At 39.9% G+C, this 22775-nt stretch overlaps 1 protein-coding gene across 1 annotated transcript in view; it reads left to right on the top strand.

Moving 5' to 3' along the window:
- The first annotated feature begins 554 nt into the window (after nucleotides 1-554).
- Nucleotides 555-22775, top strand: part of LOC124716925 (X-ray repair cross-complementing protein 5) — a 134262-nt gene continuing 112041 nt past the window's right edge. Inside the window, exons 1-2 of the mRNA XM_047243503.1 lie at nucleotides 555-702; nucleotides 10394-10516. Of these exons, the coding sequence (XP_047099459.1) occupies nucleotides 602-702; nucleotides 10394-10516 (224 nt within the window). The 5' untranslated portion in view covers nucleotides 555-601. The remainder of the gene's footprint in view (nucleotides 703-10393; nucleotides 10517-22775) is intronic.

Genomic DNA, 22775 nt, shown 5'->3' with positions numbered 1-22775 from the left:
TTTTCACCTCCCCCTCCCACATCTGTTACGAACAATGCACTTAGCTTGTCACTCTTATTAACTTGTGCTTAATGTTTTAGTAGTAATCTCTGTCTTGCATATTATCCGTCTTCCACCTTTAAGCTCTCAGGTTTTCAAATCTTGTCCGAAGCAGTCCCCAACAATCAGTCTTTCCTTCTCATACCGTACAATAAGTCTCCCCTGACCCGCAGTTCTGGGTCTAAGAAAAGACCACTCCAGTCCTTTTTCTTCACCCTTCTTCCTTCCCCTTCAACCCTTGAGCCTGAAGGAGGAGTCACTGGCTCCAAAAGCTTGCCAATCACAACAGTCTTTTATGTGTGTGTTCTGCCGCTGCTTGGTGAGTAGATTTTTTTATCTATCCAATTAAATAATTTTATAAAGAGTATCTGTGTTTGATGTTTTTATTGGTATACACCTTGTTATAAACAAAACATATTTTTACCAGTTAATATGTTTCCAGATATTTACCAGTGGAAAAGATGAAATTGGGTTGATTGTACTTGGTTCTGACAAGACACAGAATCCACTTGATTATCCAAACGTGAGTGTGGAATTTCCTCTTGCACTGCCTACATGGCAGATGATATCCTTTGTGGAGAAATCTTTACATGAAAGTGAAATAAAAACAGACTGGATAGATGGTGTTGTTGTTGGCATGCATGTCTTGAAAGATGAACTAGAGTAAGTATCTAAAGCTGTATGTTTTGTTACATTATTGGAACATGTTACAGAATATGTGTTACACAAATCACAGTGACATAGTTGTGACTTTATAAACTTGAATCAATATGTTTTTGTAATGAAAAAGAAACAGAAGGCACAATACCTGCAGAATTAGGAAAATTTTTTGTGTGTTTTTACTATATGAATGTTTTTTACAGTTTTCTGTTCAGCTCAATAATTAAGGAGGTATTGATACAAGGCTTTGGCAAAAATCCATCTGTCACCTACAATTCCAGCCCTGTCACTGGCATTCCCTACCCCGCAATATGACTGGGCCACCATGAAAGCAGCCACAACATTGTCAATTTCACTGAAACCACAGCATAGCAATTTACTTGAGTATGGCTGTTGTTGTGGTCTTCAGTTTGGTTTAAGCACTATGTCAATACCTTCTCTTCATAGCACTCGGAAGTCGCGATCTGCGACTGTTTTTACAAATGGCAAGAAAACTTTTCCTCTAGTTGCTTGTTTTTCAGTGAAAGATGCAAATATTTGAGAATTTAGTGCCTTATATATATCTGTCAGAATAGGCACAAAGTCCGAAAGTTATTTTCAAATGATTGCGCTCTTCTGCAAAGTATTAAGATTCCCAGATTCTTCCAACATGGTCCACCAATGTCTTACATACTACTCTTCTTCTATGTATTGTTTCCAGCATTTGGAGCTGAAACATTAGGCACCAAAATATACCTTATAACCACAATCTAATGAACATATAATTAAAATAACCAAAGATGTAATGTTGCACTCTCGGGTGGGACTGATATTGAATGCGAAGCCAAAGTGGAAATTAAACATTCATCTCACTTTTTGGTATTGAAATTATTCACAGTGCCATAGGGAGAGCTGAGTTTCTGTGTTTTATAGAGCCAAACAGTGATTAAAGTCAACAAGGAAACTGCACACTTCAAAAAAAGTTTTGCATCACCCCAGTTCCCAGAACCCCTGAAGATAAACTGACTGTGGATATTGTATTGCAGACACAGTACCTTTGACTGTTCAGAGATGTCACTAAACCCATCCAAAGATGCAAACAACCATGCTTGAGCAGCGCCTATTAGACAGAGGGCGTCCGACGGCCAATCAGTTCCAGCCATTCCACCGAGGACATGGTACACGGCTCGATTGTCTGTAGTTCAACCGTGCCTAGATGGTCAATACCGCGGTTCGATTGCATCCGGAATGTTACCTTGTGCCAGGAAGGGCTCTCAACAAGGGAAGTGTCCAGGCATCTCGGAGTGAACCAAAGCGATGTTGTTCAGACATGGAGGAGATACAGAGAGACAGGAACTGTCGATGACATGCCTCGCTCAGGCTGTCCGAAGGCTGCTATTGCAGTGGATGACCGCTGCCTACAGATAATGCCTCAGAGGAACCCTGACAGTAAGGCCACCATGTTGAATAATGCTTTTCGTGCAGCCACAGGACATCGTGTTATGACTCAAACTGTGCACAATAGGCTGCACAATGCACAACTTCACTCCAGACATTCATGGCATGATCCATCTTTGCAGCCACGACACCATGCAGCGCAGTACAGGTGAGCCCAGCAACATGCCGAATGGACCACTCAGGATTGGCATCACGTCCTCACCACCGATGAGTGTCATATATGCCTTCAACTATACAATTGTTGGAAGTGTGTTTGGAAGTAACCCGGTCAGGCTGAATACCTTAGACGGACAGTCCAGCAAGTGCTGCAAGGTGGAGGTTCCCTGCTGTTTTGGGGGGCATTATGTGGGGCCGACATACGCCATTGGTGGCCACGGAAGGCGCCGTAATTACTGTACGATAGGTGAATGCCATCCTCTGACTGATAGTGCAACCATATTGGCAGCGTATTGGTGAGGCATTCATCTTCATGGATGGCAGTTCGTGCCCCCGTCATGCATATCTTGTGAATGACTTCTTCTCCAGACATGAAGCCTATCAAACTTGCCTGGGATAGATTGATAAGGACTGTTCACGGATGACGTGACCCGCCGGCCACTCTGAGGGATCTACGCGAATCTCCGTTGAGGAGTGGGACAGTCTGGACTGACAGTGCCTTGATGAACTTGTGGATGGTATGCCATGACAAATACAGGCCTGACTCAATGCAAGAGGACATGCTACATGGTATTGGAGGGTGTGTATGGCAATGTGGACCACCACCTCTGAGAGTCTTGCTGTATGGTGGTAAAAAGTGCAGTGTGTGGTTTTCATGAGGAATAGAAAGGGCAGAAATGATGTTTATGTTGATCCCTATTCCAATTTTCTGCTCAGGTTCTGGAACTCTCAGAGCCAAGGTGATGCAAAACTTTTTTTGATGTGTGTGTATTTATTATACAAGTTGAACCCAAACTCCCTGATTTTAGAGGTTGTTCGTGAAGTTTTTTTTTTAGTATTTTGCTATGAGGGACGCACTGCCTCCAGTGGCTTATTACAGGGTAAATCCATAGCATTTGATTTGTAACCCCCATATATCTTCATATCTGTGTTGCACTGAAGATACCTGCAGAACAGTGCAAACATTGGTGGTATGCTCTTTGTATCTTGTTTTGAAACAAACCTGTTCCATTCACTCAAGGTGCTTGCTGTTGACAACAATAGCCCCAGTTTGCACTTCATCCTCAAGTTAGCTTTGAGTCCTACTTCGTTTTGCCTCAGGTTTGTTTTTCTGGTAGTGTTAGTTGTAGATGATACACAACGATGTTGCATCTTCTGTCCAAAGACTGTTTTGAGGCACCTCCCATGCTACTCTGTTTTATGTAAGGCTCTTCATCTCTGTTTAACTACTGCAACCTATATCCTATTAAAGCAACATATCGTATTCATCTCTTGGTCTCTTTCTATAGTTTTTACCCACCACACTTCCCTCCAGTACTACATTGAATTCATTGATGCCTCAAAATGTGTCCAGTCAACCAATCCTTTCTTTAGGTCAAGTTGTTTGTCAACAAATTTCTTTCTTCCCCAGCTCTATTCTGTACCTTCTCATTAGTTATGTGATACAACAATATGAATAGCTTTACTTGTGAATAGTTGATCATTATGCACTCAGTGTATGGCATTACTGAATGAAATGGAAGAACGACACCACAGTGCTATGTATAGCTGATCCTGCTGCAACACCAACCACCTCACAGTACTTTTGCATCTGGCTGTTGTATTACTCTGTGTACAGCCCTGTAATTGTATGTAGTCACACTGTGGACCCCAAGAATTTAATAATTAATATTGCAGTTCTGTCATGCAGAGACTGTACATTCAGCACTCATTTGTTCCAGCCAGATACACATACCTCAACACGATGTCTCTCCTAAGGGTTGTCCTGTGCATTTTTCCAGAATTTCAGCAGATATTTGCAATTTTGTTTTTGCGATGTTTAGGTGCCCAGAGAAATACTGCTCACATATGTTTCATGTGATAACCAGTTTCAACTGAAAGCATCTGTTTCTTCCCTAATACAAACAAAATGATTCATAAAGCAGAATTTTCCTGACCATTTGGTAGAGCAGCTCGAAGTTAGTCTAGTTCGATAGTTAGTATAGCAATACGTGTTAACATGGACAGAAAAATATGAAGAGTAACCAGTACTCCAGCAGCGACCGATTAGCACTGCTGTGTGGCAATAGCAGACAACGCGGGACAGGGCGGCACGTGAGTTGCTGCTAGTGCTGGTTGTTCTTTGGAAAACAAACCGATGGTCTCCATTGACACTGGGAGTTGCATGAAAGATGTTATGAGCATTGTATCAGCCAACTCCAGCTTCAAGTTATGAAACAAAATTGCAGTTATCTGCCAAAGCACCAAAGAAATGTGCCTGATGACTCTTGAGGTATGTGCACACAGTGCCTTTTTCCTCATGCTTAGTTGCAGATGTATGGTGACAAAAATGCATTTACAAAAATTTGTGAAAGAGATGCACGCATGCATGCACGGGCGGTCTTGTGTTGACGTGTTGCCTTGTTGTATGAGCAGTTTACTGTAGATCCTCTTCTTTGCTTGGGAGTTTGTGCTGCATTTATTGCAATGAAAAGGTGACAGAAAAAGAAAACGTGGAGACTTCTATGGATAATGAAGTATCTAAGTAACAGAGGCACAAGAAAGACAAAGTGACGACAACTTTGTGGCTGCAAATTTCAGAATATTACATTGAGATTTTAGATTTTGTGCTTGGGAAACTGCAGCAGTAAGGCCAGCAACAACATTATGTTTGCTGGTAACTGGCAACAAATATATCAGTTTGAACTATTTATTTCCCATTTCAAAATGAAGCGTTTCAATTACTATTCCTTAAACAAGAAATAGTTTAGGGGAGAGTTTCTTGATTGATAAGTGAAAGTTATTTAACTTTCAGCGTGACATTTGTATTTTATCTTGTAAAAAATGTGTTTGCACAATTTTAATCATGAAAGATTGTATGTAGATTAACATACTCTGATTTGACAAATTCGTGAATGTCAGACTCTGGAATCCACTAGAACAGAGGTTGTCTTCTCCAATTTTTTATTTTTTTATTTATTTATTTTTTTATTTTTTTATTTATTTATTTATTTATTTTTTTTTTTTTTTTTGCATCATTGATGTCCTTACATTTCAATTTCTAATGCTTTGTTGAGGAGCTACACATGCTCCGTCATTTCTTTTGTTCAGATGTCAGAATCTTCAGTTTTGTGCTATTAAGTCACCATAGCACGAATGTTCGTCTACTGCTTTCAGATACACTTTTCATAAATTTGTGGTCTTATTGTTCTCTGTTTTCCTACTTTGAGACTTATGGTACTGCATTATTTACAGCAATATGATTGTAGACCTTTTATCAAATAATGGAAAATCCAGGATGGAATGAACAACACCTTCAACCTATTACCCGGAATCTGTAAAAGATACCAACCATTTCTTCCACCGACTCTCCACAGTTCCTGTCCCTTTACCACATGGTGCCTTGCTTATCAATGTTGATGCCACCTCCCTTTACATTAACATCCCTAATGCCCATGGCCTTACCCCTATTGAACACTACCTTCTCAAGGCCCCACAGATTCCAAAGCAACCTCCTTCCTAAACGCCATTACCAACTATATCCTCACCCACAATTACTTCTCCTTTGAAGGTATTACTTACAAACAAATTTGAGGTACAACTATGGGCATCCACATGACACCATCCAGTGCCAACTTCTTCATGGGCCACCTAGTAGAGGAATCCTTCCCAAACACCCAGAATCCTAAACCCCTCGCCTGGTTCAGATCCCTTGATGACATCTTTGTGACTTTGATTGAGGGTGAGGATACCTTATCCACATTCCTCCAGAACCTCAACAACTTCCCCCATTTGCTTCACCTGGTCCTACTCAACCCAACAAGCCAACTCCACCTCAGAGATGGCTACATCAATACCTCCATCCATATCAAACCTACTAACCACCAGCAATACCTCCACTTTGACGGCTGCTACCCATTCCATGCCAAGAAGTCCCTTCCTTACACCTGAGCCGCCTGTGGTTGTCGCATCTGCAGTGCCAAGTGGTCCCTCTCGAAATATACTGAAGGCCTCACTGAAGCCTTCACAATCTGTAATTATCCAATTATCCTCCCAAACTTGTGCAAAAACAAATCTCCCATGCCTTATATTCCCAGTCTCCTACCACCTCCCATGTCCCACCGCCTGGCCACAGAGGAGCATTCGCCTCGTAACTCAGTATCACCCAGGACTGGAGCAACTGAATTACATTCTGTGCCAGGGTTTCCACTACCTCTCATTGTGTCCTGAAGTGAGAAATGTCCTGGCCACTATCCTTTCCACCCCTCCCAAAGTGGTATTCCGTCGTCCACCATACCTGCACAATATACTCATTCATCTCTACACAACCCCTGCTCCCCTCCCGTTACCTCATGGCTCATCTCCCTGTAATAGACCTAGATGCAAGGCCTGTCCTATACATCCTCCCACCACCACCTATTCCAGTCCGGTCACAAACATCACCTAACCCATCAAAGGCAGGGCTACCTGTGAAACCAGTCATGTGGTCTACAAGCTAAGCTGCAACCACTGTGCTGCATTCTATGCAGGCATGACAACCAACAAGCTGTCTGTCCACATGAATGGCCACCGACAAACTGTGGCCAAGAAACAAGTGGACCACCCTGTTGCTGAAAATGCTGCCAAACATGACATCCTTCATTTCAATGATTGCTTCACAACCTGTACCATATTGATCCTTCCCACCAACACCAGCTTTTCTGAATTCTGCAAGTGGGAACTTTCCCTGCAATATACCCTACGTTCCGTTAACCCTCGTGGCCTCAACCTTCGTTAGTCATTGTCCTCGCCCATCCAGCCCCTGTTCTGTTCCTATTCCAGCACTACACAGCCCTCATTCCTCCATCACACCTAGTCTTTTTACCTCTCTCATTTTCCGCTATCCCCCCCCCCCTCCCACCCTCTTCGCTGCCCTCCATCTAACCTCCCGACTGCACATAGCTGCTCTACCCTCTTTCCACCTCGTCCCTGCGCGCTCCCCAACAGCACGTCACTGTCCACCACACCACCCATACTATCCCTCCCCTTCCCCACCCCAGCCTCCTGTTTACCCACACCCAGTCGCCACTCCCATCATGCACTGGTGCTGCTGCTCACAGTGTGGGCGTGGCCTCAGTTGCCTGAGACTGCAGTCATGTGTGTGTGAGTTGTGTTTGCGTGTGTATGCATGTGTGTGTTTGTTGTCTAATTTTGACGGAGGCTTGACTGGCCAAAAGCTATATTTGCGACAGTCTTTTTGTTGTGCTTATCTGCAACTCAGCATCTTCGCTATATTGTAGACATTTTATCTAATACTTGATGCTCAGGACACCACTTCTCAGATTTTTATTGAAATAATATTTTGAAGTGGAATGCCATGACTTCTTTGTGTGTAATCAACTATAAATTCCAGTGGATTTTCTGTGGCGTTAACAGACATTACTGCACATAAATTGCTTTACAGCAAAACCTCAACACACTACACAAAGGCAAATAAAGAGCAAAAAGCTAACATAAACACCAGCAAATATGCGCCTAAATATAAATAGCAGTCTGAGAATGACCAATCAGTCCAAAACTGGTACAGAACTACTTGTGTTGCTGAACAGTTCAAAGGAAACTTAAGTCTCATTTCAAATAGGTACCCCACTCATACAGTTAATCGGTGGTTACTTCAATCTACCCACGATATGCTGGAAAAATTATACGTTTAAAGCCAGCAGCAGGCATAAAACGTCATCCAAAATTGTACTGAATGCTTTCTCAGAAAATTATTCTGAACAATTGGTTCATGAGCCCACTCGAAGTGTAAATGGTTGCAAAAGCATACTTGATCTCTTAACAACAAATAATCCTGGAGTAATAGAGAGTATCATGACAAATACAGGGATTAGCGACCACAAGGCAGTTGCTGCTAGGCAAAAGAAAAAAAAGGTCGATAAAAATTCTCTTAACACCTTTTTAAGAGACAGTCTCCACTCCTTCCTATCTGATCACGTAATGTAGAAAACATGTGGAATGATTTCAAAGAGATAGTATCGACAGCAATTGAGAGATACGTACAACATAAATTAATAAGTTATGGTACTGATCACCGATGGTATACAAAACGGGTCGGATCGCTGTTGCAGAAGCAATGAAAAAAACATGCCAAATTTAAAAGAACACAATCCTCAAGACTGGTAAAGTTTTGCAGAGTTCGAAATATACCACATACTTCAGTGCGAGATGCTTTTAATAATTTCCACAACGAAACTCTGTCTCAAAATCTGGCAGAAAACCCAAAGAGATTCTGGTCATACATAAAGCACACCAGTGACAAGATGCAATAAATATCTTCACTGCATGATAAACAAGGTCTTCCAAAACTCCTTCACCAAAGAAGATGAAGTAAATATTCCTGATCCAATCATGAACAACAGCCAAGATGAGAAACAAACAAGTAGATATCCTCAGTGTAGCAAAGCAGTGTAAATCACTTAATAAAGACAAGGCCTCTGGTCCAGATTGTATACCAGTCAGGTTCCTTTCAGAGTAGCTCATACAATAGCTCCATATTTAGCAAGTATATACAACCGCTCGCTCATAGAAAGTTCCATACCTAAAGACTGGAAAATTGCTCAAGTCGCACCAATACCTGAAAAAAGAAATAGGAGTGATCCGCTGAATTACAGGCCTATATCACTAATGGCGATTTGCAGTAGGGTTTTGAAACAGATACTGTGTTCGAACTTTATCAGTTACCTCGAAGAAAATGATTTATTGACACATAGCATGGATTCAGAAAACATCATTCTTGTGAAACACAACTAGCTATTTATACTCATGAAGTAATGAGTGCTATCAACAGGGGTCGTCAAATTGATTCCATATTTTTAGATTTCCAGAAGGCTTTCGACACTGTTTCTCACAAGCGTCTTCTAACCAAACTGTGTGCCTATGGAATATCGCCTCAGTTGTGTGACTGGATTCATGATTTCCTGTCAGAAAGGTCACATTCGTAGTAATTGACAGAAAGTCATTGAGTAAAATAGAAATAACATCCAGCATTCCCCAAGGAAGTGTTACAGGACCTCTATTGTTCCTGTCATTTACCATCCTGTAAAGTCATCAGATGTCCAAAATGAATTGCAAAATGATTTAGATAAGGTATCTGTATGGTGCGAAAAGTGGCAATTGACCCTTAATTTAAAAAAAAAGTGTGAAGTTATTCACATGAGTACTAAAAGAAATCCACTAAATTTCAATTACGTGATAAGTCACACAAATTTTAAGGCTGTGAATTCAGCTAAATACTTAGGTGTTATAATTACAAATAACCTAAATTGGAACGATCACATAGATAATGTTGTGGGTAAAGCAAAGACTGCAATTCATTGGCTGAACACTTAGAAGTTGCAACAGTTCTACTAAAGAGATTGGTTACACCTTGCTTGTCCACCCTATTCTGGAGTATTCAAAGAAGGGCAGCTCGTTTTGCACTATCACAAATAGGGGAGATGGTGCCACAGACATGATACGTGAATTGGAGTGGCAATCATTAAAACAAAGGCATTTTTCATTGCAATAGGATCCTCTCATGAAATTTCAATCACCAGTTGTCTCTTCCAATTGCGAAAACATTCTGTTGTCACCCACCTACATAGGGAGAAATGATCATCACAATAAAATAAGAGAAATCAGGGCACACACAGAAAAATTTAAGGGCTTGTTTTTCCTGTGTGCTGCTCAACAGTGGAACGGTAGAGAGACAGTTTGAAGGTGTTCATTGAACCCTCTGCCATTCACTTTATTGTGAATAGCAGAGTAATCACATAGATGTAGATGTAGATCTGTCAATAAAAAGCATTGTTAACAGTGGCTGGTTGCTGTTTTCTTCTGTGCAAGAATCAACTCATAGCCTACTCAGAAAATATCACTGAACAACCTCCAAAAACTTGTGGATGGAGGTCGTGTTTACCCTGTATGTCTAGTGATTTATATATTTTGTTTAGTAATTCACAGACTGCTAGAATTCAACTATAATCATCATATCTTAGATTTGGTTATTTTTCATAGATGTTTTCTCCTGCAGTGCTGTTACTTTATTTAACTGTGTGATTAAAAATTCTCATTGACAAATGAACCACATTTCTGTCAACAGGGGTAAAAAGTTCACGACAACTAAATTGGTGTTGATTAGTGACTGTGCTGGTGATGTTGATGACCAATATGTTGATGGAATAATATATGAGTTGAATTCCATGAATGTTTCGTTTGTTGCCATGTAAGTATATTTCACCACTTTTTGTTGGAAAATTGTGGAATACGTAAGCACATTGGACAAAAAGTTCATCATGCCCAAAATTCATCAGACTAATTTAGTGTCAGTGTTGTAGTGGAATTCAAAAGTTTTCCCTGTGTTCCTAGCCATTTTGTCTACTGCGTATTTGTTGTGCAGTACCTCTTTTTTTTTTTGAAGATGCCTCATAGTACTTTCTTCAGCTATTATTGGATTTTAACCCTTCTGAGCTATCATGCTTATTAGAATTAGCATTAGGAACTTTTTCTTTTCTACAAGGATGGTATGATGCATTATCAAGAATACGAACTTCATTTTCTTGAAGCTGAGGAAGAAAATCTTGAAACAACTTCTCGAGCATATCTACGCACATCTCATAAGAATCTGTACTCTTAGATTTAAAGTCCACAAACAGCCTTCGATGGAACCTACTTTGGTCAAATGTGTGTGACAGTCAGGTCTTTTCCTTTACCTGGGTGGCGCTTGTTTCTGCTGGATAACCCAGAAACAGATGCTGATTTTGAGGATTTATAGTGTTATTGTTGACTGGAATACTCTCTTTCAAATTCTGAAGGTGGCAGGGGTAAAATACAGGGAGCGAAGGCTATTTACAATTTGTAAAGAAGCGAGATGGCAGTTATAAGAGTCGAGGGACATGAAAGGGAAGCAGTGGTTCGGAATGGCGTTAGACAGGGTTGTAGCCTATCCCCAATGTTATTCAATCTGTATATTGAGCAAGCAGTAAAGGAAACAAAAGAAAAATTTGGAATAGGAATTAAAATCCATGGAGAAGAAGTAAAAACTTTGAGGTTCGCCCATGACATTGTAATTCTGTTGGAGACAGCAAAGGACCTGGAAGAGCAGCTGAACGGAATGGACAGTGTCATGAAAGGAGGATATGAGAGGAACATCAACAAAAGCAAAATGAGGATAATGGAATGTAGTCGAATTAAATCGGGTGATGCTGCGGGAATTAGATTAGGAAATGAGACGCTTAAAGTAGTAAATGAATATTGCTATTTTGGGAGCAAAATAACTGATGATGGTTGAAGTAGAGAGGATATAAAATGTAGACTGGCAATGGCAAGGAAAGTGTTTCTGAAGAAGAGAAATTTGTTAACATCGAGTATAGATTTAAGTGTCAGGAAGTCGTTTCTGAAAGTATTTGTATGGAGTGTAGCCATGTATGGAAGTGAAACATGGACGATAAATAATTTAGACAAGAAGAGAATAGAAGCTTTCGAAATGTGGTGCTACAGAAGAATGCTGAAGATTAGATGGGTAGATCACATAACTAATGAGGAGGTATTAAATAGAATTGGGGAGAAGAGATATTTGTGGCACAATTTGACTAGAAGAGGGGATCAGTTGGTAGGACATATTCTGAGGCATCAAGGGATCACCAATTTAGTACTGGAGGGCAGCGCGGAGGGTAAAAATCGTAGAGGGAGACCAAGAGATGAATACACTAAACAGATTCAGAAGGATGTAGGTTACAATAGGTACTGGGAGATGAAGAAGCTTGCACAGAATAGAGTAGCATGGAGAGCTGCATCAAACCAGTCTCAGGACTGAAGACCACAACAACAACAACAGTGGTTTGCAGATAATGCTGCCCCTGTAAAATGATATCACCGCTCTATTTTAGCATGCTATTGCATCCACACTGAACGTATTTAAAATTAATTTATAAAATTTAGTTCACCAAAAATGCACAAATCTGGATTTTCGTTCATGGCAGCAAACACCTGTTAGTTGTTGGCAGCTCTTTACAAAAAAAAAAAATCATGTACTTCCTTCGTAACACATTTCTGCTGTAGTCATCAACACTTTCTGGAAGCTTCTGTCACGGTTTTTCTTTTTCTGGAAATTTCAAAAAGAGTGTTTGGCCTTGTACTTACTTATCACGACATACACTGAAAAGCAACCAACATCTGTAGATGCAGCTGTTTACAAAACAATATCAGTCATTGACAGCTCTGGAGACAGTAGCTCCTTCAATACAGAGCCACGTGTTTGTCTGAAGATCTTAACGGCTTCTTCTTTGATCGCTTCTTGGGTGGACTCAAAACTGACATGTTGACCTCACTTGCTGTATCCACATCTTTTAAGGTGAAGCGTACTATCAGATTGTTCACTCCTCAAAGGCAGCGCTGTGGTCACACGCTTCGATCTGTTTATGGGCCACCTCTTGTTTCAGTGAACGTAGTTTATCATTGAGGATGGCCTGAATTCACCATGAAAGAGAGTGTCCACAATTTTCTTCATGTATTCCATAACCAGCTGAAGTCATTCATTGAAGAGCCTGTAGAACTACCAAACAGCTATGCTTTACTCGCCATTCCAAATAGTCCCAACAAGTAACACACTCTCCCCTGATTGTGTAAAAAATCAAACCCTCGTGTATGAAATAGCTTCAAATGTCTGATTACTTTAAAAAAGACATGTTGTGAATATTAGATGTGAAGCATGTAAAACATTTCTGAGCATGTAAAACATTTCTGACTGAAGAGGCAAAATCCTAATATGTTGATTTTATTAGTTTGGATTATTTACCCGTAAACTAATGAATTGATAAGTGCTCTCATTATCAAACTCTGGTATCCCGGCCCGAAGTGTTCGAGAGCCCACCAGAACGCATGGACCTAGACAACAGCCGCTAAGTGGCACTTCTAATCTTTGTGAGCACTGCTGTTGCTGCCGCAGTGGTAGGCACGGACTACACCATCCACACCCGCCTATCTGCACCTGTGGCCGCACTATAAAGCTAACTGCGCAGAGGCCTGATCTTCAGTTGTCTTCCAACTGCACTCTCGTGTTGTATTCAGCATTGCTCAGTTCTTGATACTGCTACGTCTAGACTCTCTGTTTCGTTCACTGTCTGTATTTACCATTCTGTCATCATTTGTCCAGCACTGCTGTTGTCTTTCCGTGGTTTTTGGTGACTCGTCATTGATGCCCTCGGCTTCTGTCTCTCCTGGTCATGTCCGATTCCTGTTACTATACAAACACTCCATGCGTACAGTCTGAGTAATTTGCTCTCCATTTTAAGAACAGCTTTTTTTCCACGCATATCAGTGTTTATGAAGTCTATCTCCTGAACCATGTCCTGGACACTGATATAACTCTGTAGGTACATTCGGCAGTATAAGTGAATATTGTTATAAATATATGTTGTTGTAGCGGGGCTTTGAATTTCGCCGCGCTACACTCGTTCCCTCAGATAAAAAAATATCTCGTCGCAGCGGTATGAGCGCTCGACGGCAGAGAAACTACCAAAATTGTTAACTTTTTTTGTTTTTTTATTCCGTTTCAATTGTCTCTTGTTAGCGGTAGCTTAAGGCAGGCGTGATCGGATGCTGACGTAAAAACTTAATGGCTAATCTTGATCTGATTGTAATGTGTAGATATTGTGGAAGTTATTAAGAAATTCGTTGGATGGAAGTAGCAAAGTGAATTAAATTGCATACAGTATGAAGATGATTTTAATTGGTATAAATTAGTGGTCCCTGGACTATTGCAAGATTTCGGAGCAGATTTTTTCACGCTGAAATGAATGAGATTTTTGAAGACGTGGACGCCGCCCGAAAGAAGATAAGTTAATCTGGTAAAGGATGATCTCTCGTCTACGCCACTTCCCCCTGTCAGTTACATTCTGTTATTCTCTGTTTCTTTTCAATAACTTTTGTAGTGAAAATTGGTTTAACTTTTGCTCAAAAACGCCACAAGGACCACCCCAACAATAGCTTTTCCGAATAACGAAGTCCGATAGCTTTTCTGTAATACAAAGTCCGATTTGCTTTTCATTCTTTCCCTTTTTCACGGTCTCTCTTCTCCCATTTTTTTTATTAAACAATACAACTGGCTCCCGCGACTGGACGCAATTTTCGGATGTGTCGTTTTTGAGCAAATTTGAAACTTTAATTTGTATTTTTCCCAACAGAGAATAAAATCCTGAAGTTTAAAGGGTAACGAAAACACCAACTTTATTGTACCTAAGCAAATGATAGCACAATATTGTAAAGAATTTTTGTAACTAATTCAATCTGTTTTTCTTTTCATGGCATATATTGATGCAAAACTGTTATTTTGAGACCTTTTGGTGATTATCCGATGGAGATGTATTAAGAAAATCCATATTTTGACGAATACGATTTACGCAGAAGTGATTGACCAGCCGTTGCAGGACAGAAAATTTAATGGTGAGTCACACAATTATGTTTCATTCAAACATTCAATAGCCAACTGCAGAATCCATTTTTCCTTTTCCACACATCCTGTAGTTTTCTTCTAGATTTTTCTAAAATTATCTATCTCTATTGTAGTTTGTGGTAATTATAGTATTGTTGTAGCATATGAAGATCGTGAATTTGACAGCCAAACAGTCATTTGTTACGAAAAATTTTGTACGCCCTGCTGCATCTTTCTCAACCATTGTTTGCAATAGAGCAATCATTTACATTGACGAGAAAATATTTCAACCTAAATTTGAGTCAAATCTTTATTAATCAGACTTATATTATTCCCTTTTTGACTTACTATTATACATCCTATTACAATGGAACGTGGTAAGGTAGAGATAGTTTCGGCAGATGAGTTAAGTGAAGTAGATTCATCTTTCAACCAACAAGAAAGTCCGCGTTTCCCTCCATGGACGAGTTCACAGATCAATGCAATGATTTTGCCTCAAACTCGCAACATTTGTGATAATACACAGATGGCGACTTTAAATGACGAAATGTGGAATGGACGCGAGGCTAGACCGTCAGCACCATTGTTAACATCAATGTCAGAACCGAATATGAGACAAATTCAGCAATGTGACACAAATCGGACACAGGAAACTGACAAACTGGACCGACTATTAGAGTTATTTGCAGACATGAAACGAGACGTTAGTCAGAAAATTGACATATTAAACCATACTATGACCGAAAATTTTGAACGGACGACAAAACAGATGACAGAATTAAATAACACCACTCAACAGCTCAGCCAGCGATTTGAGACATTGTCCGACCGAGTCACTAAACAGGAAGAAACTTTGATTACATTCTCACACGAAACAAAAAACAATATCACCCGATGTGAGAATCAGTTAACTCAAATAGTTAATGTGCAGCAGGAAGTGAACACCCGTGTGGAAGAGTTAGCTCAGGCCCACACTTCAGCTAGCTCCACCCAAGAAAAGCTGACTGAAGAAGTGGGAAATATTACCCAACAACTTACAATGGTAGTTCTTGAACAGACCCACCTCAAAGAAAAGATAGAAAAGTTAGAAGATCGAGCGGACCTCGCGTCACTAAACAACGACACCAACATGGCTGAAAGAATTGTACATGAATGTAAATTGTGTGACGACTATCTGAAACAATTACACAGGACATACTTTCAAAAACAAAGACACATGTTAAAGACGAGACAAAACACATAGAAGACGAAGTGACAAAATTACGAGACAATGTTGTGCCGTGTTTGGCGATAGGTGCAAACGCATCGTCAGGAAACGACAAAACAGCTAAAACCATGGCTAATGACACAGACAGAACACCACCTATTGTGGAATCACCTATTTCAAATCAAAATTACAATGTGCCGCTTTCTTTTCCACCGAACGAGCAATATTACGTTACCGGCATGGCCGATGACACGTTTGTAAGACATGGGTATTTCCAGACATTTTCCAGTGAGGACAAGCACAAAGTCCACCCTATTGTGTTTATTAGATCATTTGACGGTGTTTTTCCACGTAGTTGGTCAGAAGTCGATAAAATCAGATACGTCACCAATCTCATGAGAGGACGAGCAGCTAAGTGGGGTGCCGCTATGAAGCGGCGGTGCCTTACGTTTGAACAGTTCGAACAAGCCTTCTTGGACGAATTCTGGTCCGAGAATGAGCAACAGAGTCTAAGGAGAGAAGTGTGCAACCCCGAGACCTATGACCCTAAAAAAGAGACATTAAGACAATACTTTGAGAGGTACCTAGACAAGACACTGTACTGGTCCAAACCAGCCGACTTGCCAGCGATAATTGACACTTTAAAGAGCCACTTACCCTTTCCATACCGAGACAGATTAATAGGAGTACCGGAGAATGACGTTAAGACTTTCTTAAACTTCTTAGATCAAATGGACGTAGCTTACAGAGGCGATTCACGCCATTCAAATGTTACCCATGTTAGTAAACAAAATCAGTACCCACCCAAAAAAAGGAACCGTAGTGACGGTGGTTGGTGGAACCATCCGTCCGCGCCGCGACACAATACGATGCCTGCGCGCGAAACACATTCAAATGGAAACGTTTATGACAGTAGGAACAACCGCAGAAATTCGTGGAATAATAATAATAATAATAATAACAATAATTATCACCCATATCAAAATGGTAACTACAAGCAAAATGAAAATTACAGACAGTACAACAACAACAACAATAGGAGACGTGAGAATAACCGGTACAACCCGGGCTACTTTGACAGGAACAGGACACATAACAGACATAATTACCACCAAAACAATACCAATCCCAACAATCACCGACAGAATATGTGGAACACACAAAATTCACGCATGACGAATCATAACCCTCCATGGAATCCGCCCCCGTTCCCCAGTACAGTTTTGCACTCCCCGCCACGAAGTAGCAATAACAATTGCGGCGCGCCATCAGCTGACGCGTGGGCGCCAACCGGCCGGAATGTAAACATAGTGGAGCTGGTCAATGAACCCGGCCAAACACAGCAGACGACGGAAAACAGTCGACGACCGAGCTAAGTGCTCGTGCTACGGTCGTGAGGTGTTGTAAGAGCGCAACGGCTGAGACGGTTTGTTTCCTCAGGTACGACGACAAAATGACAGCAGAACAGCAATTAACAAACCTATCGGGTTGAGGACCTTGTTCTTTTGCGTTCACATCCCAAGTCTACAAATTTAAAACAACTGAACAGAAAATGGCAGCTACTATATTCAGGTCCTTCTAGAATAGCAAGCATACCTCACCCAGGTTGTTACTCCCTAGAATACCCGTTATCTCACAAGCCGAGGGGGCTGCATCCCCACAGACATTTGAAACCCTTTGTGCACTAAAACAACATAATATAATGATAACTAAGTTGAACATGAGCAAGTTGCTGTGAAAACGAGATCATAAATATTTGTATTGAATACACGAACATTAAGTTATACAGCCTAAGAACACAAACATTCATTTATGGAAATTATATACTGCAGTCACACTTGCACACATAATTATGAAGAGAAGGTAAACCCAGGCGAGTACACTTACTAAATGAGAAAAGATATTCATATAGGAATGAGGTCTATGCAGGTTACATTGGTTGTTAATTGTAAATTATAAGGTGAATCAACAACTAGTTAGTTATTTCAAGGCACTATAATGAGAGGAAATAATAGCTATTGACATCAGTAATGACATAGGTATGTAGCAGAATGAATGAGGATGTAAGAATGAATGATCAGTATGAATGAGTTAATATTTAAGTTGATATAAGAAGGTAAGTTACTGTGAAGTAGTTGGAGACAAGAGATTATTTGAGGAAAATATTATTGGAGTTTTATGAGAATGGAAGTGCCAAATGGCCCCACGTATGTGATATATTAATGTTTGATGAGGAATCTGTTTAATGTATAAGGATATATATATATATATATATATATATATTATGATGAATATGTGAGTAAGGAATGAGTGAGAATGTTTTGGTAATATTGTGCTACATGGAGAAGTGAGTAAACAGTTTACATCTTTAAGATTACATAAGAATTTCAGTTTGAAAGAAAACATTTGTGATGAGTTAGAACACGTGAGTACAAGACGTTAAATGTGAATCTATTTTCAGTGCCCTTGAAAAGGAATGAATGCAAGAAAAGCAGAGTGAACATAACGATGATTACAGCTGTGGAAAGAAGTGTAATAAGAATGTAACTTGGAAACACATTAGCTTTAATTTATTTCAGAAGTGTAACTTAGTAACCTTTCGTTAAGTTTTGTTACGCCATTGTGTGGAAGAAAACATTTATAGTTCGTGTTCAGACAGGAGAATGATATTTTAAGGAACTTAAGTTGAAATATAGTTTTTACACAGCCCTCATGTGAATACATTTGTATAAATTTTTTTTTTTTTTTTTTTTTTACGAAAGTGAAATTAGTGCCATGTTAGCCTTTATTATACTTGCACACCACAGAAAACCATGAGGAAGCAAAAGATGGGAGAGTTATTAAGGCCGTTTTGCGATTCGTACAACATCTCCACTTAAGCGAACAGATGACAAAATTACATCTACGTTGAAGACATTTGACTTTTTAGGCTATGCAAGGTAAGTGCAAAGGAGCAGTGACCATCCGTGCAGCCGACGTCGAGCAACGGACAGTGAGAAAGAGACATTTTGCTGTCAATTATAATAATATGTTCTTTGTTTATAATTTATAGATAGAAATGATATATATATATATATATATATATATATATATATATATATATATATATATATATATACACACACACACACACACACACACACACACATGATATTTAACCTTCACTAAAGTCGAAGAAAGTTCATGGTTGAACTCTTGAGAGGAAATTTGATATGTTACCATATAATACACATTATGAGAGAGACAATCTCTGAGATACATTTTCCATTTGTATAGACGGTATCCACAAGAAGTGGAGATATTGAGGAAGCACTGAGGGGACATGCGATTTACTCATGCAAGGATTTGTTAAGGTATAATACACTAAGTCATATGAACAGTCAGAACACAAACAGAGAATCTGTCATGATGTTACACTACACAGACTTGACGTAAGGACACTTACATTTACCCATGATTTGGTAAATTGTAAGCACCTCCTTTCACACACCCCTTGAAGGTGATGCAAACGTTACAATGTATTATATTCTCTTTTTTTATGTATTAGCTGTAGGATTTGGTAGTTTATAGGTAGTGAATAGTTTCTTCCAGTCTATCTTTCTTTCTTTCTCCATTATCCTACCACATACTGCAGCTGGGTATTGTTTGTTTATGGAATGTAAGAATATATTGTGTGACAGTAAACTTTCAGGTATGAATAAAAAGACATGAAGAAAACTGAATATTGATGGCATTACAAGCCTGGTCAACCACTAGCCAGCCAAGATATGGAATCAAAGAAAAGAAATAAATAATAAATAAAGGAAAGCCCGTGCTTTTAAACATTAAGTCTTATATCCCTTGGCACGTCAAAACCTTAATAAAGAAAATCAAAATGACCATAAACCCCAATAAAAGAAAGCCAATGGGACTTAGTATAATTTTTTTTAGCGTAAATATTTCACGTGTATATTCTTGTAAATTTATATGTATTTGTATATGTGTTAAAACTTTGCATATTGTCAACATTTTGAAACATGACCACGAAATGTAAGCTTTCATAATTAACGATGTAAACATGCTTGGACAAAGTGAACTGTTAAAATGTAAATGTGGCAAAAAGTGATGCAAACTGTGTTAAACAGTGCACGTTATAAACGACGAATTTTGTGTTGTTTGTGAAACTTATGGCGCATAAACCAAATAACTGTTTATAAATCGATATAAACTGCAGTTTACTTTGACGATAATGAGGATTTTCACACTGCAAATGAACGTTTGTTGGCAAGTGTAAACAATGTGGTGAAACACCTACCTTTGCGAACATCGACGCCGTTGTTCCTGGCCGGCCTTCAGATGCTTGGAGACAATAAACTCAGCACCTGTCGTAGGCGATGTGGAGGCTAAAAACTACATCGACCATATATGCCCCGGGAACAATAGTCATGAAAACGCACAAGGACCTGGAGTGTTGTGTCGTAACAGAAGACATGGACGTTGCTTCAGATCACGCACACGCCCAATCTTATGGTGTCACCGGACTTAACACGCCAATTATGCTGGAATAACAACTTGTAATGAACACTATGTGAAAGTGAATACTGTGCAAGATTGTCATAACACAGCGATTTTGAAACTGCCGCACGCGAAATTCAGTGATGCTACTGCGCATGCGCAAAGACTACGTGCTGCCAGATGTGCATTGGGAAACCAACGCTGGGAGCACACAACATTAACTGCTCTGGTGAACAGCTTGTTCAAACACACTGTATGTATATATATATATATATATATATATATATATATATATTGTGTAAAAAAGGATCCAAACTGTAATAATTGTATTTAGTATATAGGTTTAGAAAGTAAGTGTTGGTTAAGATTATCCCCTATGGATGCACGTGGCCTTTCCAATGAAAATTACATGTATTGACTTTTAGGTTTGCTAGCCTGCCACGCTAAATGTTTTAGCGTGACAGTCGAGGGCGCGATGTAGCGGGGCTTTGAATTACGCCGCGCTACACTCGTTCCCTCAGATAAAAAAATATCTCGTCGCAGCGGTATGAGCGCTCGACGGCAGAGAAACTACCAAAATTGTTAACTTTTTTTGTTTTTTTATTCCGTTTCAATTGTCTCTTGTTAGCGGTAGCTTAAGGCAGGCGTGATCGGATGCTGACGTAAAAACTTAATGGCTAATCTTGATCTGATTGTAATGTGTAGATATTGTGGAAGTTATTAAGAAATTCGTTGGATGGAAGTAGCAAAGTGAATTAAATTGCATACAGTATGAAGATGATTTTAATTGGTATAAATTAGTGGTCCCTGGACTATTGCAAGATTTCGGAGCAGATTTTTTCACGCTGAAATGAATGAGATTTTTGAAGACGTGGACGCCGCCCGAAAGAAGATAAGTTAATCTGGTAAAGGATGATCTCTCGTCTACGCCACTTCCCCCTGTCAGTTACATTCTGTTATTCTCTGTTTCTTTTCAATAACTTTTGTAGTGAAAATTGGTTTAACTTTTGCTCAAAAACGCCACAAGGACCACCCCAACAATAGCTTTTCCGAATAACGAAGTCCAATAGCTTTTCTGTAATACAAAGTCCGATTTGCTTTTCATTCTTTCCCTTTTTCACGGTCTTGGCAGCTCTTTACAAAAAAAAAAAAAATCATGTACTTCCTTCGTAACACATTTCTGCTGTAGTCATCAACACTTTCTGGAAGCTTCTGTCACGGTTTTTCTTTTTCTGGAAATTTCAAAAAGAGTGTTTGGCCTTGTACTTACTTATCACGACATACACTGAAAAGCAACCAACATCTGTAGATGCAGCTGTTTACAAAACAATATCAGTCATTGACAGCTCTGGAGACAGTAGCTCCTTCAATACAGAGCCACGTGTTTGTCTGAAGATCTTAACGGCTTCTTCTTTGATCGCTTCTTGGGTGGACTCAAAACTGACATGTTGACCTCACTTGCTGTATCCACATCTTTTAAGGTGAAGCGTACTATCAGATTGTTCACTCCTCAAAGGCAGCGCTGTGGTCACACGCTTCGATCTGTTTATGGGCCACCTCTTGTTTCAGTGAACGTAGTTTATCATTGAGGATGGCCTGAATTCACCATGAAAGAGAGTGTCCACAATTTTCTTCATGTATTCCATAACCAGCTGAAGTCACTCATTGAAGAGCCTGTAGAACTACCAAACAGCTATGCTTTACTCGCCATTCCAAATAGTCCCAACAAGTAACACACTCTCCCCTGATTGTGTAAAAAATCAAACCCTCGTGTATGAAATAGCTTCAAATGTTTGATTACTTTAAAAAAGACATGTTGTGAATATTAGATGTGAAGCATGTAAAACATTTCTGAGCATGTAAAACATTTCTGACTGAAGAGGCAAAATCCTAATATGTTGATTTTATTAGTTTGGATTATTTACCCGTAAACTAATGAATTGATAAGTGCTCTCATTATCAAACTCTGGTATCCCGGCCCGAAGTGTTCGAGAGCCCACCAGAACGCATGGACCTAGACAACAGCCGCTAAGTGGCACTTCTAATCTTTGTGAGCACTGCTGTTGCTGCCGCAGTGGTAGGCACGGACTACACCATCCACACCCGCCTATCTGCACCTGTGGCCGCACTATAAAGCTAACTGCGCAGAGGCCTGATCTTCAGTTGTCTTCCAACTGCACTCTCGTGTTGTATTCAGCATTGCTCAGTTCTTGATACTGCTACGTCTAGACTCTCTGTTTCGTTCACTGTCTGTATTTACCATTCTGTCATCATTTGTCCAGCACTGCTGTTGTCTTTCCGTGGTTTTTGGTGACTCGTCATTGATGCCCTCGGCTTCTGTCTCTCCTGGTC

The sequence above is a fragment of the Schistocerca piceifrons genome, chromosome 9 (assembly GCF_021461385.2).
Source record: "Schistocerca piceifrons isolate TAMUIC-IGC-003096 chromosome 9, iqSchPice1.1, whole genome shotgun sequence".
Lineage (NCBI taxonomy): Eukaryota > Metazoa > Arthropoda > Insecta > Orthoptera > Acrididae > Schistocerca > Schistocerca piceifrons.
This window is presented reverse-complemented; position numbering and strand designations above follow the sequence as displayed.